General features: G+C 44.7%; 1 protein-coding gene across 17 annotated transcripts in view; it reads right to left on the bottom strand.

The window, feature by feature from the left end:
• Positions 1 to 4,904: 4,904 nt before the first annotated feature.
• tnksa (tankyrase, TRF1-interacting ankyrin-related ADP-ribose polymerase a) overlaps positions 4,905 to 17,989 on the bottom strand; it is a 151,207-nt gene continuing 138,122 nt past the window's right edge. For 13 of the 17 annotated variants that reach the window (XM_090191937.1, XM_021622899.3, XM_090191936.1 and 10 more), the window contains 10 exons: positions 16,006 to 16,194; positions 14,759 to 15,011; positions 14,491 to 14,570; positions 10,068 to 10,188; positions 9,670 to 9,767; positions 9,447 to 9,521; positions 9,187 to 9,292; positions 8,863 to 9,049; positions 8,496 to 8,652; positions 4,905 to 8,005 (listed from right to left, as the gene is read on the bottom strand). In XM_090191937.1, the coding sequence (XP_090048063.1) occupies positions 7,919 to 8,005; positions 8,496 to 8,652; positions 8,863 to 9,049; positions 9,187 to 9,292; positions 9,447 to 9,521; positions 9,670 to 9,767; positions 10,068 to 10,188; positions 14,491 to 14,570; positions 14,759 to 15,011; positions 16,006 to 16,194 (1,353 nt within the window). In that variant the 3' untranslated portion in view covers positions 4,905 to 7,918. Of the gene's footprint in view, positions 8,006 to 8,495; positions 8,653 to 8,862; positions 9,050 to 9,186; positions 9,293 to 9,446; positions 9,522 to 9,669; positions 9,768 to 10,067; positions 10,189 to 12,447; positions 14,571 to 14,758; positions 15,012 to 15,411; positions 15,525 to 16,005; positions 16,195 to 17,989 lie in introns of those variants that run through there. The other 4 variants (XR_016484915.1, XR_016484914.1, XR_016484912.1 and 1 more) reach the window with 4 other exon arrangements.

The following is a 17,989-nucleotide window of genomic DNA, read 5'->3' as shown; positions in this document are numbered from 1 at the left end:
CTAATACTAACCTTAAATTAAAACCAATTTTTGTTTTCATTAATTTTGAAGACAATTTTGACTGCGTTTGTTGTAACTAGTGGAAACCGTTGTGCCTGTTGTTCACACGCATATCTGCCCTCTCATTGGCTAAAATGGTTCCATCTGATCTCACCTCCTCCCAACTGCCTTCCATTTTTGAAGACGTTTCTTTTCATTATTAGGGCGGCAACTAGAGCATTTGGGACCTGTTCCCAAAATCATCCTAATGTTAAATGAATCGTTAGAACATCATACAAGGACCTAAGAGCATATTGACATTTCCGAGCCTTTCCCAAAAAATACTTATATATTAACGTTGCACTTGAAATCGCTCGTAATCTAACGCCTGCCTCAGACCACTAGTAAGAACAGTTAAGTGCGTGGTTAGATCACCGTCTGCCCACCCGCGTCACTTTAGATATCAAATATCCGCTAAACATAGGATCAAGACGTTTATCTGTCTCTCTGACCACCGAAAACTTCATAGTTTAATATATAGTTCGCAATGTTATTATAAACAAGTGAATCAAGGATACATTAAAGAAAAGAAAACCGAGATAACCGATATATATAATAGTTCAATTTAGGCAAAAATATTAACATAACATTCATTTATGTACAATCGATTGACCTACCTAGTATTATTATTAACTGGTTAGATCACTATATCTGAGCTGCTTCAATTTTCGTATCTATTAGGCCTATAGGCTATATTATCTAAAAGTTTAGGCATTTCACTGTAGCCTAACGAATAATCTAAAGGTCAACATATTAGGTCTATGGCAACGTCACTTAATTTGCCACTTCATGGTTAATTAGCCTATTTTATTTTTTTAATTGCATAATATCTGTAGGCCTACTTGAAGCTCAATTCCTGCCTGCCTTTAGGCTACAATGATTTGTTGAGCAATTACGAAAACCATTGTCATCATATCCTATTTTTAGGTCACATTGATATTTTCTATAGCCAACGAAAAAACGAGCAACTGACATTATTTATTATTTCTCACATTTTACAAACTGAAGAAATGCAGAATTAACATAATCAAACATTTCATTCAAAATAGCAGGAGAAAACAGTTAGCATACCTAATGGCAAACATATAATACAAACACGAATTAAAAAAGATGACTTTGAATAGCCAGAAATCATTTAAGAGCTACAGCAAACTCTAGTTTAAATTAAAGGAATAAGGCATGAGGAGGTGTGGTATATGGCCAATATACTGTTCTTTTGCGCAACGCGGAGTGCCTGGATACAGCCCTTTGCTGTGGTATATTGGCCATATACCACAAACCCCGATATGCCTTATTGCTATTATAAACTGGTTACCAATGTAATTAGAGCAGTAAAAATTAATATTTTGTCATACCGTGGTACCACGGCTGTCAGCCAATCAGCATTCAGGGCTCGAACCACCCAGTTTATATTTAAGCAATAAGGCCCGAGGGGGTGTGGTATAGGGCCAATATACTATGGCTAACGGCTGTTCTTATGCGCAACGCGGAGTGCCTTGATACAGACCTTAGCCATGGTATATTGGCCACATATCACAAACCCCCGAGGTGCCTTATTGCTATTATAGACTGGTTACCAACGTAATTAGAGCAGAAAAAAATAAACGTTTTGTCGTACCATTGGTATATGTCCCCAGGGCAACATTAAAAACATTTTGATGTTACATTCATCGTCAGAACCTTCGTAGGAACATTCCAAAAACCATAGTTTGTTACATTGCACTTGAAAACGCTCTTAATTCCGAGTTTGTTTTGATATTTCAACCTGCTTGTCCTGATCGCGACTGGTGTAGATGGACAAAATCAACATGCGCGGGATGGAACACGCGTGCCGGGTGTAGTCAGCATGTGAGACGCCTGCCTCGCCAATGGTTCATCAGCCAAGCGCGACGTTAGATGCTTTTTCCCGTACCACGGCTTCTTATTAACATAGAAGAATCACATGGTTTTTCCATCTCTCAAGTGAGTATACAATTTGGCTTCAAAAGAAAACCAAGATGACACTAGGCTATTCAGTACATTTTTATTGGGTAAGCATTAGAATAAGCCTCCTCAAATATACACTATATATACCAAAGTATGTGGACACCCCTTCAAATGAGTGGATTCGACTATTTTGGCCACACCAGTTGCTTACAGATGTATAAAATCGAGCCTACAACCATGCAATCTCCATAGGGAACATTGGCAGTAGAATGGCCTTACTGAAGTGCTCTGCGACTTTCAACGTGGCACTGTCATAGAATGGCACTTTTCCAACAAGTCAGTTAATCAAATTTCTGCCCTGCAAGAGCTTCCCCGGTCAACTGTAAGTACTGTTATTGTGAATTGGCAACATCTAGGAGCAACAACGGCTTAGCCGCGAAGTGGTAGGCCACACAAGCTCACAGAACGAGACCGCTGAGTGCTGAAGGGCTACAGTTAGGCTACGAACTAACGGCAGATAAATATTCTGTCCTCGATTGCAACACTCACTACAGAGTTCCAAACTGCCTCTGGAAGCAACATCAGCACAATAACTGTTAGTCAGGAGCTTCATGAAATGGGTCTCCATGCCCGAGCAGTTGCACACAAGCCAAAACTCACCATGCGCATTGCCAAGCGTCGGCTGGAGTGGTGTAAAGCTCGCCGCCATTGGACTCTGGAGCAGTGGAAATGCCTTCTCTGGAGTGATGAATCACTCTTCACCATCTGGCAGTCCGATGGACGAATCTGTGTTTGGCGGATGCTAGGAGAACGCTACCTGCCCCAATACATAGTGCCAACTATAAAGTTTGGTGGAGGAGGCATAATGGGCTGTTTTTTCATGGTTCGGGCTAGGCCCCTTAGTTCCAGTGAAGGGAAATCTTAACGCTACAGCATACAATGACATTCTAGACAATTCTGTGCTTCCAACTTTGGGAAGGCCCTTTCCTGCTTCAGCATGACAATGACCCGTGCACAAAGCGAGGTCCATACAGAAATGGTTTGTCGAGATCGGTGTGGAAGAACTTGACTGGCCTGCACAGAGTCCTGACCTCAACCCCATCAAACACCTTCTGGATGAATTGGAATGCCGACTGCGAGCCAGGCCTAATCGCCCAACATCAGTGCCCGACCTCACTAATGCTCGTGGCTGAATGGAAGAAAGTCCATGCAGCAATGTTTCAACATCTAGTAGAAAGCCTTTCCATAAGAGTGGAGGCTATTATAGCAGCAAAGGGGGAACCAACTCCATTTTAATGCCCATGATTTAGGAATGAGATGTCCGACAAGCAGGTGTCCACATACAGTGGGGTAAAAAAGTATTTAGTCAGCCACCAATTGTGCAAGTTCTTCCACTTAAAAAGATGAGAGTGGCCTGTAATTTTAATCATAGGTACACTTCAACTATGACAGACAAAATTAGAAAAAAAATCCAGAAAATCACATTGTAGGATTTTTAATGAATTTATTTGGTCACCTACAAACAAGCATGATTTCTGGCTCTCACAGACCTGTAACTTCTTCTTTAAGAGGCTCCTCTGTCCTCCACTCGTTACCTCTATTAATGGCACCTGTTTGAACTTATCAGTATAAAAGACACCTGTCCACAACCTTAAACAGTCACACTCCAAACTCCACTATGGCCAAGACCAAAGATCTATCAAAGGACACCAGAAACAAAATTGTAGACCTGCACCAGGTTGGGAAGACTGAATCTGCAATAGGTAAGCAGCTTGGTTTGAAGAAATCAACTGTGGGAGCAATTATTAGGAAATGGAAGACATACAAGACCACTGATAATCTCCCTCGATCTGGGGCTCCACGCAAGATCTCACCCGGTGGGGTCAAAATGATCACAAGAACGGTGAGCAAAAATCCCAGAACCACACGGGGGGACCTAGTGAATGAGAGCTGGGACCAAAGTAACAAAGCCTACCATCAGTAACACACTACGCCGCCAGGGACTCAAATCCTGCAGTGCCAGACGTGTCCCCCTGCTTAAGCCAGTACATGTCCAGGCCCATGTGAAGTTTGCTAGAGAGCATTTGGATGATCCAGAAGAAGATTGGGAGAATGTCATATGGTCAGATGAAACCAAAAGATAACTTTTTGGTAAAAACTAAACTCATCGTGTTTGGAGGACAAAGAATGCTGAGTTGCATCCAAAGAACACCATACCTACTGTGAAGCATAATAATCTGTCGTCAGTATTGTAACATAATTAGAATGTTAATATAAGATTTGAATGGAGAGAGCTGATCCAAAAGCAGCACTCCCTTTCTTTCTATCCTATCAGAAGCTATCACATGCTCCAACGATGCAATTAGTGACCATTCTCCCTGATGCCAGCGCATGTTGTTTTGGGAAATGCATGGTACATCTTCGGCCATTGTAGGAAAGGTCCGTCGTTAAACACTCGTAAGCCTAAATTCCATCGCTATCGGGAAACCGGGCCCTACTCTAGTGCCATCCACATCATCTAGGAGAGAACACAATAGCTCTGTTTGACAAACAGGTGGATCGATTGTTTGTTTTGATCGACTAATTTCTAATCGGCCTCCTGAATGAGAAGTTTGACTGACATCTTTTCCTGTTGGTGATCGCTGAAGTAATGGTCAACTCTGTCCTCACAGCTATTCATCTCCCCCACTTCACTGAAAATCAATTCCCCTCTACAGGAAAGCATAGCACAGCCAATACTATTTCACAGTGTTGAGTACATTTTTCCTCTGGACATTTCCATGAATGTTCCGCACAGTATCAGTATGTAGTGTTGGGTTGAAAGAAAAATGAGCTGTAGTCAATTAAAGGCCATGCTCCTTTTGAGCAAAACTTACATTATGTACATTTAACTTCAACAAAAGCCATTCAGACAAAACAAAAGTAGCAGGGAAGAGGCATTGGACAGTTATGTACTTTATTAATACTTCTTTACAACACTGAGGAGTGTTACATTATTCTCCAAATCAGCTGTGGGACATGATAGTCAGTGTTTCATTCATTACTGGATCTTTTCAGCACCAGAAAAACAAAATAAAATGGTGAAAAAAAACAAGATAAGAACTGTAGTAGGAAGTAAGTAAGAGGCATCGAGGCTCTCTCCAGGTGTTGGTCTGAAGAGAAGAGTGGAGATTAAATGAAAATTCCACTCAAACTATCTTTTGGTATTGTTTCATTAGTTGCTTCATACTGGGACACATTCTGTATTTTGAAAGTTCTATATCTTGAAAACTTGATTGCTGACATGCAAAACTATCAACAGCAGACTAATGAAACAAATACCAAAATATAGTTTGAGTCGTGTTTTCCTTTAAGACCAGGATTCAGTCCCAAATAGCCCCATATTCCCTATATAGTGCATTACTTTTGACCAGGACCAGTAGGGAACCCGTCAAAAGTAGTGCACTATATAGGGAATAGGGTGGTATTTGGGACTTACGCAGGTTGTAGTAAATGGATGGGTTAACATCCCGGTCAAAGAGCAGACAGTTCTGGAGCTGGTATCTGAAACAGCAAGGATGGCAGAGTACCACACCAGTAGATGCAGATAGAGCCCAGCTAGTGAGAGTGAGGAGACACAGGGAGACAGTGTCCTCCAATACTGACTACAGGATGTGACAATCAAACCAGCCATTGCTTCAAACTGTTATGTCCCAGAGAATGATTGACAAAACCAGTAGGAAGCAAGACAAGTTATTGTTTACTTCTCAAAGAGGACACAGAGCAGAGGGATGAATGTGGAAGTGACCATGAAAGAGATCGGGAAAAACAGCTACAAAAATCCCTTTCATCCCCACCAAAAAACAAACAAATAATTTACAGTACTAATACAGCCCACTCTTCATCCGTTAACAACATGGTGAGCTTTACAAAGGCATCGTCTGCTACACACTACAATACTGGACATCTTTTTTTCAACGTTATTTTCAATACATTTTCAAATAACTTAAAAATCATTCCCGTTTAAAAGTGCAAATCCATTAAAATATGAGTTTGACTGGATGGGAAATGGTAATGAAAAGTCAGATGTTCAGTGTTTTCTTGTGCAAAGTAATGTTATATTAATAATAGTAAATGTCTCATAGCTTGCTTTACTTTCTCACATAACTCAATTTCACAATCTGAAACCTTTAGGGATTTCCCATCAGTTCCAGTAACAGAAAAGAAACCCCTAATGGTCCCAGAGAGGGAACCCCTAATGGTCCCAGAGAGAGGGAACCCCTAATGGTCCCAGAGAGAGGGAACCCCTAATGGTCCCAGAGAGAGGGAACCCCTAATGGTCCCAGAGAGAGGGAACCCCTAATGGTCCCAGAGAGGGAACCCCTAATGGTCCCAGAGAGGGAACCCCTAATGGTCCCAGAGAGGGAACCCCTAATGGCCCCAGAGAGGGAACCCCTAATGGTCCCAGAGAGAGGGAACCCCTAATGGTCCCAGAGAGAGGGAACCCCTAATGGTCCCAGAGAGGGAACCCCTAATGGTCCCAGAGAGAGGGAACCCCTAATGGTCCCAGAGAGGGAACCCCTAATGGTCCCAGAGAGGGAACCCCTAATGGTCCCAGAGAGAGGGAACCCCTAATGGTCCCAGAGAGGGAACCCCTAATGGTCCCAGAGGGAACCCCTAATGGTCCCAGAGAGGGAACCCCTAATGGTCCCAGAGAGGGAACCCCTAATGGTCTCAGAGAGGGAACCCCTAATGGTCCCAGAGAGGGAACCCCTAATGGTCCCAGAGAGAGGGAACCCCTAATGGTCCCAGAGAGGGAACCCCTAATGGTCCCAGAGAGGGGGAACCCCTAATGGTCCCAGAGAGGGAACCCCTAATGGTCCCAGAGAGGGAACCCCTAATGGTCCCAGAGAGGGAACCCCTAATGGTCCCAGAGAGGGAACCCCTAATGGTCCCAGAGAGGGAACCCCTAATGGTCCCAGAGAGGGAACCCCTAATGGTCCCAGAGAGGGATATCTTATATCATCTCAACTTTAAAAAAACAAAGGGTTCAAAAACCTCCAGGTCTGGTCCCATTATACATCATCTTTTAAAACAATAAAGTAAAACAATCATGGAAATATCACAATAAAATAATACAGAGCTAATAGGATAAATGAAGTGTAATGTTTGATGAGCTAAAGAAATGATATTTGTGTGCTGGAACGGAAAGGGAGAGGTTATTGGTTGTTTTCAGTCACGCATGATCTGGGTCTGGGGTCTGTGTACCGCATCTTCCCTTGCCATGCTTGATGAAGAAACAGGGCTGGGATTGAGGCTGGTATACTGCATACTAGTACATCCACCCTGATTTCTACCTACATATCCATCTGAGTGATAGGTACAGTAGAGGAGTCTCAGCCATGCTTCACTGGGGAAGCTATCATTCAGGTAAAGGCAGACTGGCAAGAGTCCTTATCTCTGAGCCTTACCGCTAACCAATGAGCTTTGAATCCCTTATTTCTAACCTTAATCACTAACCAATGAGCTTTGAGTCCCCATCTCTAACCTAACCTGAACTTTATCCGCTTGGTTCTCTCTATTTGGCCGTAACCAGTGTCAACAATCGCCAGGGGCAACCATGAGCGAGAGACCCGGGAGTATGAGCTCTGAGACAGGCGACAACATTAGACAATTCCCAGTGAAGGCAACATTTTCAAGTAAACACTAAAGAAGGACGAAGGAAAAAATAAAAACAAAACATTTGGGAAAATAAATGGTAGTGGTTATGAGGAACCGGTCATTTATAGTGAGTGAAATAGAACAAAAAACTAGTGGAGGAAAGACATCCTTCCAGGGGTGTAGAGTTCATTTAAGGGGCTGAGGTTCATCCCGGCTCAGCCCAGAATGTGTGAAGTTGTGATTTGGGTAACAGTCTCTGTGATTCGTTCTCTCCCAGCAAAGGTGGGGGTGTGTTAGTCTGGTTGAGTCTGGATTAGGTCTTCTGTTCTGCTCCGGCTGTGGGGGAGGGTGTGCTCTCTGGTTTCAGGATCTGATATGTGATGAGGTACTCTGGGTACGCCTGAGGAATACAGTGGGACAGGACAGACGAGTCATTGTCATGGGTCTGTTTGTGGTGGGTGTGTGTGCGCGCGTCTGCAGGCTTCGCATCCGAAACAGCTTGGAACAGTTTGTGCATATATTATGACGACATTTTGAGGGTTTTTCCAGCTGTTCGTGCACACAACATTTTTCTTGAGGCAAGCCGAAGTCTACGCCCCTTCGTCAGTGATTGGTCAACAGTATGGATTCTTCAATTAAGTATTTGTCATTCAACGAGCGACGAATCAATTTCACCCACATTTTTTTACTTGAGAAATACTGCACCATCTTAGATGTAAAATTGCATGAATTAGATCTCCTTGACAAAAACAACAATTAATGACAAACTTCTTGAGTTATTTTAGATATATTCTGACTATTCTGTTCTACAGCATCTCAATATGGACAAACAGTTGTTTTGCTGGCTAAGCGCCAGCTGAACTGAAGCATGCTGAGGCCTTTAGACTGACCTGTTCTCCTCTGTAGATGACATATTCTGCGTACGCCAGTCCGTTGACGCTGGGCCGGCCGATTACTGAGTGGTGTCCAGGGGGGGCGTGGGCCATCTTCATGGCACTGAACTGGAGGAAGGACTTGCCCAGGGTCACTCTGCAGAACAACATCTGCCTGCAACAGACAACAACCCAACATACACACACACCTGTAATAAACAACCTAATAACACACATCAGAATACTACACGCAGCTTGAATTCATTCATAACACACACATCAGAACACCACATACAACGGCTTGCAATACACAACGTCACCACACAGATTATAACACCAGCATACATCACACATATTATTTCTGAACGTCTGGAGTGAGTCTGACCTGTGGCAGAGGTAGCAGGAACGGTCTTTGTGAGTGGGGCAGCCTGTGCCCCCTCCTATCCCGTACACGTACTGGTTACTCTTGGAGGAGTTCTCTGCAAAATAGATGCCCGCTCCGAACATGCCTCCGATGTAGGCATGCCGCTCGTCAAAGCCCTTATGGATGATAGCGTTGATGAATGGAGAACCTGACAGAGGAGAGGAAGAGAAGTGGAAAATCGATGTCAAAATCAACTCTCATTCAGCATAGATGTTACAACAGAGAACCCACTGCGTTTCTTCACCAGAATTGACAGGTAAGACTGCAGAGGTACTGCTATCTTACCGTGGAAGAGCATGCGTTCGTTGTGATGGTTGTGGTTTTCATCAGCGATCTCTTTCTGTCTGTGTGAGTATCTCTCCCTCAACTTCTTATTCACCACCTTCTGGATCTACAGACAGACAGACCACACACAGTCAAACTCATTCACAGATACAGAGACAACAGAATTACCTATATACTAAAATCTTTCACAGAGTGGTGTTTGTTGTGGACAAAAAAGGGATTTTGGGAGGTTGTCTCCTCTCCAGGTGGCTATGACTCACCTTTAGAATGTTGTACCTGCTGAAGACCCCACCTGCGTTGCCCCCGTCCCGGTGCTCTCGGATCGTACTTTGCAACTGCAAGCAGATACACACAGCTAGGGTCAGAAAGAGGAGAGTACTGCACAGGGCACCTACATCAGTCTGAAGACAAAGATCTACTGGCCCCATCAGTGGATCAACATTGTTTCCATTGTAGAAACAGATAATGATGTAGAGTACATACTTCCTCTTCTACAGACTGGAACTCCTTATCGTCCGTGGCCAGGTCTATGAGCACCGTACCCTGACTGGCACAGTGGAACGTCAGGTACGGATTAGCACCTGGAGCAGAGAGACAATAACAACAAATGAGAAACCACGGTAACAGCGCTAACAGGCGATGTTCTATAAGTAGGAGGTTGTGCTGAGAGACATCAGGTATGAGTTAGCAGCAGTGTCATCTGTTGTTTCATAAGCGGTTAAACAGTCCTCCTGAAAAACATTCAAATCTCTTCAGCCAGTGTGGCCAATAAGGCAGTTTAATAAGAAATTGCTTAAATAATAAATCAATAAGGAATAAGATGAATGGAATATGGATGTGATCCAGCATGCAGAATCTTGGCTGAGCTCGGGCTCTCTGACCTTGCTGTCCTCTCAGGAGTCTCTCCACGCCTTTGACGAGTTTGTGGCGGTGACCGTAGGCGTTGATCCCAATCTCCTTCAGCTCCTCGTGGCCCATATCAGCCAGGACATCCAGCGAAATCTACATGGAAACAGAGCACATTCAGCCAACCAGAGTAGGGGCAGAGGACAGCCTGCTCTAAACATAGCCAATCAGATTGGGGGAGGAGTCGGACTGTCCAAACACATCCAATCATAATATTATTAGAACCAAGGGACACTAACAGTGCAGAGAACAGCAAGTCACCGTCTACTGCTAATGTGACATTTGGAATGACAAATCAGAACACTTAAAATTCCATTAAAAATGTATATTTTGGATTTATTTTTCAATTTAATTTCTCTCTCATCTCTAAATTGTAGTCGCTGGTAGGGTTGCACATTTTGGCTGAATATTCTGGGGTGGAAACTTTCCGAGGGAATTAACGGGAATATATGCAAATTAATATTAATACCATTTAAATGTCGATATTTCTTGCATTGGATATATTTACCATATCATATGGAGACAGAAACAAACATTGTACCTTATAATAAGTAGACATAATTACAAATGACTAAATCCTTCCAATAGAATTTTTAAAAACAATTTAGTTACGAATTGAACTCTAATTAAATGAGTTGACTCTTCACATGGGATGATTTCACTAAACAACAAAAGAAAGGGAATATTGAATGATCCCCAATGATCCATCGCATCATATGTAAAATGATCGTCTAGAAACTAAAGCTTTGGTTGTCTTCCTCTCAGGCTTCCATGTCTTCTCCCTGGGCCTCCTCAATGTCCACCTCTTGAACATCAGACTCTGAGGCCTCATCTTCACTGTCACTTTCCAACTTTGTTGAGGATGACTCATTGTCAGACTCAAAAAGCCTCAAATTTGCCCGGATGGCCACCAATTTTTCAACCTTTGTATTGGTCAGCCTGTTGCGTGCTTTGGTGTGCGTGTTCCCAAACAAGGACCAGTTGTGCTCTGACACGGCTGATGTTGGTGGGATTTGGAGGATGATGGAGGCAACAGGGGAAAGTCCCTTCCAGCAGGTGGCTGATGAGATATGTTGGCACGACTGCCATATTGCATCTCCATCCCAAAGCCCTTGCTTGGAAGTGTACTTCGCCAGACTGCCAAGAACCTTGCCCCCATCCAGGCCAAAGTGGCGAGACACAGTAGTGATGACACCATAGGCCTTGTTGATCTCTGCACCAGACAGGATGCTCTTGCCAGCATACTTCCAACATGTAGTCTGCAGCGTGTATGGGCTTCAGGCAGAAGTCTTCACGCTTTTTGATGTATTTCAGAACTGTAGTTTCCTCTGCTTGGAGCAACAGTGAAGTGGGCAGGGCAGTATGTATTTATTATCTTACATCTGCAAGCAGAGACTGAACATCAGACAGGATGGCATTGACTCCCTCAATCCTTGCAATAGTTACTGCTATAGGTTTCAGGAGTTTCAGGCTGCTTACCACGCTCTCCCAAAATACATCATCCAGGAGGATCCTCTTGATAGGGCAGTCCAATCGGCAGACTGTGACATGGCCATTTCTTGGAGAGACCCCTTCCCCTTCAGGCGACTGTCAAACACGATGACAACACCACCCCAACGGGTGGGCAGTTTCAATGTGCTGCTCTTATTCTTCTCACTTTGCTTGGTGAGGTAGATTTCTTCTACAACTTGATGACCCTTTCATACCTAACCAATTCATTGGCTCTCTTGTAGAGTGTATCCATTGTTTCAGTGCCATGATGTCCTTGAGGAGCAGATTCAATGCATGAGCAGCACAGCCAATGGGTATGATGTGAGGGTAGGACTCCTCCACTTTAGACCAAGCAGCCTTCATGTTCACAGCATTGTCTGTCACCAGTGCAAATACCTTCTGTGGTCCAAGGTCATTGATGACTGCTTTCAGTTATTCTGCAATGTAGAGACCGGTGTGTCTGTTTTCCCTTGTGTCTGTGCTCTTGTAGAATACTGATTGAGGGGTGGAGATGTAGTTAATTATTCCTTGCCCACAAACATTGGACCACCCATCAGAGATGATTGCAATACATTCTGCTTTCTCTATGATTTGCTTGACCTTCACTTAATCTGCATCCAGCAAATGAGTAGATAATAAATGTCTGTTTGGAGGGGTGTATGCTGGGTGAAGAAAATTCAGAAATCTCTTCCAATACACATTGCCTGTGAGCATCAGAGGTAAACCAGTTGCATACACAGCTCGAGCAAGACATTCATCAGAATTTCTCTGACTACGTTCCTCCATTCAGTCAAAAAAAACTTCTGATTCCAGGAGGACCATGAGCTGTTGCTATTGATAAGGTGTCTGATTCATCATTTTCACCTAGAACAGAAGAAGAGGGACTTTTGTCAGGTTGCTTGTTGTGAGCGCTGAGGGAACTTTATGCACTTGCATCTTTGTTGCATTCTTCACATATGATTTGGCACCGTATTTGCAAATGTACACAGCTTTTCCTTCTCCATTAGCTGCAGTGAAATGTCTCCACACATCAGACAGTGCCCGTGGCATTTTCCTGTAAAGATTAGAAACATTTAAAAAACAAATATAATTCCATGTTCAGATAAATAGTTAAGCAGTTCGATTAAACATCTCCTTTATAAGATGCATGTTTTAAAATTAAACACGCATGGAAACAGGTGAATTAACATTCCTCAGTTAGCAGGTTCAAGCAAGCTAAACCCCACATGGTAGCAGAAACTAACTAGCCGAAATTGTTAACAAGTTAGAAATTATTTAAACACACTTTGTTATAGGCTACTATTTAACAAAAAAAACATTATCATATAAAATATATTCACCCCACCCATTATTGCAATCAAAACTTACTAGAAAGCATGTAGTCCTTCGCTCAGACTGCGTAGTAGTGTCGGCTCAATAGCATCTCAAAATTTTGAGAATCAGCTGTACATGTGATGGAAGAGTGCACTGCACATGTGATGGAAGAGTGCACTGTGCATGCAGAGGGTTGCAATTCCATTGAATTGGGGATAGTTTAACCAAAATATGCCACAAGACCTAGAATTGCCTTATGTGTATCCCACAAAAAAGGTTCACTGTTATAAGCTATCCTTTTTGATGAATTTAAGCAAAATTCCCAAAATTCACGTCCTTAACTTCCCATGGAAAATTTCCGGAAAAATTCTGGAAATTTACCGGAAAGTTTCCAACCCTTGTCGCTGGGGCCCTTCTTCTATCCCTTTTTGCAGCCTACCATGACCCATTGTACCAAGACATGAGTCAGGTTCAGAGCGCTCCCTCTCTCTCGGCCACCCTCAGTCATCCGGCCAGTGCAGTGAGTTGTTTAAAATCTCTCCACCCACTGAGGGGATAAACTTAGCATGTGGAGGAGAAGAAGATGGGGAGAAGAGAGGGATTTAAATGGGTGACTCACTACTAAACTGCATGTTCACTGATCAACAACACTGGAGAATCCTTTTTCACAGCAGCATGCATCATCATCATCATCATCATCATCATCATCATCCAGCCCACACACAAACACAAACCTTCAGATATGGACAAATAAACAAACGCTCACACAATCGCATATAGAGAGTATAACGTTGAGACTGTATGCTGTATGTAGAGGCCGTGGTGTGAGTGTGGGGTGTGTTAGTGACTGTGTATGGAGGACCCTTGATTTTTTTATTCACTGAGCAAATATCCCCTGAATTATCTCTCTCTCACAAATCTCAAAGAGCCTCAAACTATTGACCCGGTCTAAACAATCAGGAAAAGAAACCTGTCTGATTTTTTCTCTCCAGACCTCCTCCCTCTGCTCCCCACTGTAGGGATTCATCTGCTCATGTATGTGAAAATGAAAGCCCTCTCCGTCCCAGCATCCCTACTGTGTCCCCAGCCTGTTTTCACCTGGCATGGAACTCCACACACTCTCAACGCTCTGCGTGGAACCCAACATTCCCCCTAAAACCAATCAGCAGTGGGATGAAGAGGTCAGCCTAAACTATCCTGCTGGAGACAAGGAGATACAGGGCACTTGGAGCTGCTGCAGGTACATGCAGAGAGGGGAGGGAGGGAGGAAGGGAAAGGAAGAGCAGGTGATAGAGAAGAGTGGGGGCAGTCTACTCTACAGGATGAGGGTAATTTCAGTGTCTGGCCATGCAGCATGGTACAGTCTATGGATGGATTCTATTCTATGGATGAGGCAGGCAGTCAATACTACTGACTGACTGTGGAAAGCTCCAGTAAAAAGACCAGCTGTAGACAGAGAAGCATGGATGACAGGTAGATTGAGAGTTGAGCTTTTTAGGTTTGTGGCGTGAGTGACAAGAGGTGTATGATTGGGCAGCAGTAAACATGAAAGTGATTGGCTCGTACAGGGACCACAAGGATACGTGCATTTACCTGTTCCCTCTGGAAGATGTCACGCAGGTGCTCCAACCCCAAGCTCTTCAGGAACTGGCTGATGTTCATGTCTACAACAGCTGTTGAATGAAACACAAAACAGACAAGACTGCTGAAATACCGTGAGACAAATCAGGCTAACTGTTTCTCATATGTATAAGAGTCATTTTGATCATTGTTGATGTCAAAGAAAAATGTCCATCCTTGGCTTGACAAAGTTGTATAATATTATAATATACTGTATATAAAAGTCGGAGGGTTTACGTACTCTCTTTGTCCTTCCTGTCGGAGCCGGTGGCTCCATCTGCAGGTCCAGTGGCTCCAGCCACAGTGAGCTCGCTGAGGGACCCGGCCAGGTTGTCTATGCTGCTCGCTGCAGACAAGCAGGAGGGCGTGGAGGCTGGAGAGATGACGGCTGTACTGACCACTGAGGCGCTGACCACCGTGGCCTGAGGCTTGAAGCAGCTGGGCAGGGCGTCTGGAGGCATGGCATCTATCAGCAGTGCTCTGATGTCATCAGCCTGAGACAAGAGGAGACAAGAAACAGACACAATGTAATGAGGATTCTATAGTAAAGATATTCATTGATTTACACAGTAATCCATATACAGGGCATTCGGAATGTTTTCAGACCCCTTCACTCTTTCCACATTTTGTTACATTACAGCCTTATTCCAAAATGGATGAAATACAAATTTTCCCCTCAATCTACACACAATACCCCATAATGACAAAGCGAAAAGAGGTTTTAAAAAAAACAAAAATACCTTATTTGCATAAGTATTAAGACCCTTAGCTATGAGACTCGAAATTGAACTCAGGTGCATCCTGTTTCAATTGATCATCCTTGAGATGTTTCTACAACTTGATTAGAGTCCACCTGTGGTAAATTGATTGGACATGATTTGGAAAGGCACACACCTGTCTATATAAGGTCCCACTGTTGACAGTGCATGTCAGAGAAAAAAACCAAGCCATGAGGTCGAAGGAATTGTCCGTAGAGCTCCGAGACAGGATTGTGTCGAGGCACAGGTCTGGGGAAGGGTACCAAAAAATGTCTGCATCATTGAAGGTCCCCAAGAACCCAGTGGCCTCCATCATTCTTAAATGGAAGAAGTTTGGAACCACCAAGACTTCCTAGAGCTTCAGAGTTATTCTGTGGAGATGTATTGAGTAAAGGGTCTGAATATGTATGTTTCTGCTTTGTCATTATGGGGTACTGTGTGTAGATTGATTCATGTTTTTTTTTTAAAACATTTTAGAATAAGGCTGTAATGTAATAAAAAGTGAAGGGGTTTGAATATTTTCCGAATGCACTGTAGCTCATTAATCAGAAGGAAGGTCAATGGCCGAAGTTTCTGATAATCAGAACATGGTTCAAATCAGTGAGGACGTCATAACAAGCTACGGTTGTGTATTACAGTATTACATGGCAGAGTGAGGTCATTCCCTGAGGTAATTACAAATGTGTGTGTGTGCATATCTGTGTGTGTGTATATCCGTGTGTGTGTATACCATAGCCAGGTCCAGTGGCGCCTGTCCCTCCTGGTTCTTCATGCTAGGGTCAGCTCCGTGGGCCAGTAGCAGAGCACATAGCTGGGTCCGGCCTTTCTGAGCCGCCTCGTGGAGCGGGGTGAAGGCCCACTTATCAGTAGCGTTCACACACGTGTTGTACTTGATCAGGAGAGCAGCTATATCCACATGCTGAGGGAGAAACAGGAACATGCTAGGCTAAATCTGAATGTATGAATGAAAAATGTGTCATTCAATGAACTAAAGAGTGAATCAGTTAAATCCATGACTCATCATATTATCATAGAATCATAGAATTTACACATCCCTCCATATCAACCCTCCATATCAACCCTCCATATCATCCATCATTCTGATAACTATAGTGCATTTTGTTTCTACAGAAAGCGCCGATGCGTTTTAAGATCGCAGCAATATGCTGTGCTCTGACTCACTCTCAGGAGTCACAATTCACTGAGCTAGCCGGCTGGACGTGGCCCACTCAGCCGGCTGGACGTGGCCCACTCAGCCGGCTGGATGTGGCCCACTCAGCCGGCTGGATGTGGCCCACTCAGCTGGCTGGACGTGGCCCACTCAGCCGGCTAGCCAGACTGGCCTCTGTGCTCCGCACTCCTCCAACACACTATGTTGTAATGAGCTGAGCCCAATGACATTCATCACCACTCACAGTGACCCTACGGAATACAGATGGTAAGGCTCAGTCAAGGTCAGCCAAGACCTCCCAGCCGACCAACGGGACGCTTAAGAGCACACTGGCACACAGGCAGTCAAAGCAGCACATTGGCCGATACTTGGGCTGAAGCAGCAGCAAGAGGAGGAGGAGCAGGAACCATGCCAAGGGGCAGCAGGGTGGGCGCTGGACTGAACCCAGGACTGTTATGTCAGCAGCAGCAAGAGGAGGAGGAGTAGGAACCATGCCAAGGGGCAGCAGGGTGGGCGCTGGACTGAACCCAGGACTGTTATGTCAGCAGCAGCAAGAGGAGGAGGAGTAGGAACCATGCCAAGGGGCAGCAGGGTGGGCGCTGGACTGAACCCAGGACTGTTATGTCAGCAGCAGCAAGAGGAGGAGGAGCAGGTTGGGTTAGGTTGGGAGAGGGCTTGGTTAGGTTGGGAGAGGGTTTGGTTAGGTTGGGAGAGGGCTTGGTTAGGTTGGGAGAGGGTTTGGTTAGGTTGGGAGAGGGTTTGGTTAGGTTGGGAGAGGGCTTGGTTAGGTTGGGAGAGGGCTTGGTTAGGTTGGGAGAGGGCTTGGTTAGGTTGGGAGAGGGCTTGGTTAGGTTGGGAGAGGGCTTGGTTAGGTTGGGAGAGGGCTTGGTTAGGTTGGGAGAGGGCTTGGTTAGGTTGGGAGAGGGCTTGGTTAGGTTGGGAGAGGGCTTGGTTAGGTTGGGAGAGGGCTTGGTTAGGTTGGGAGAGGGCTTGGTTAGGTTGGGAGAGGGCTTGGTTAGGTTGGGAGAGGGCTTGGTTAGGTTGGGAGAGGGTTTGGTTAGGTTGGGAGAGGGCTTGGTTAGGTTGGGAGAGGGTTTGGTTAGGTTGGGAGAGGGCTTGGTTAGGTTGGGAGAGGGTTTGGTTAGGTTGGGAGAGGGTTTGGTTAGGTTGGGAGAGGGCTTGGTTAGGTTGGGAGAGGGTTGGGTTAGGTTGGGAGAGGGTTTGGTTAGGTTGGGAGAGGGCTTGGTTAGGTTGGGAGAGGGTTTGGTTAGGTTGGGAGAGGGCTTGGTTAGGTTGGGAGAGGGCTTGGTTAGGTTGGGAGAGGGCTTGGTTAGGTTGGGAGAGGGTTTGGTTAGGTTGGGAGAGGGCTTGGTTAGGTTGGGAGAGGGCTTGGTTAGGTTGGGAGAGGGCTTGGTTAGGTTGGGAGAGGGTTTGGTTAGGTTGGGAGAGGGCTTGGTTAGGTTGGGAGAGGGTTTGGTTAGGTTGGGAGAGGGCTTGGTTAGGTTGGGAGAGGGCTTGGTTAGGTTGGGAGAGGGCTTGGTTA

The sequence above is a fragment of the Oncorhynchus mykiss genome, chromosome 12 (genome assembly GCF_057628025.1).
Source record: "Oncorhynchus mykiss isolate SJ-2025 chromosome 12, ASM5762802v1, whole genome shotgun sequence".
Classification (NCBI taxonomy): domain Eukaryota; kingdom Metazoa; phylum Chordata; class Actinopteri; order Salmoniformes; family Salmonidae; genus Oncorhynchus; species Oncorhynchus mykiss.
The sequence above is the reverse complement of the archived record's forward strand: the minus strand, read 5'-3'. Positions and strand labels throughout refer to the sequence as shown.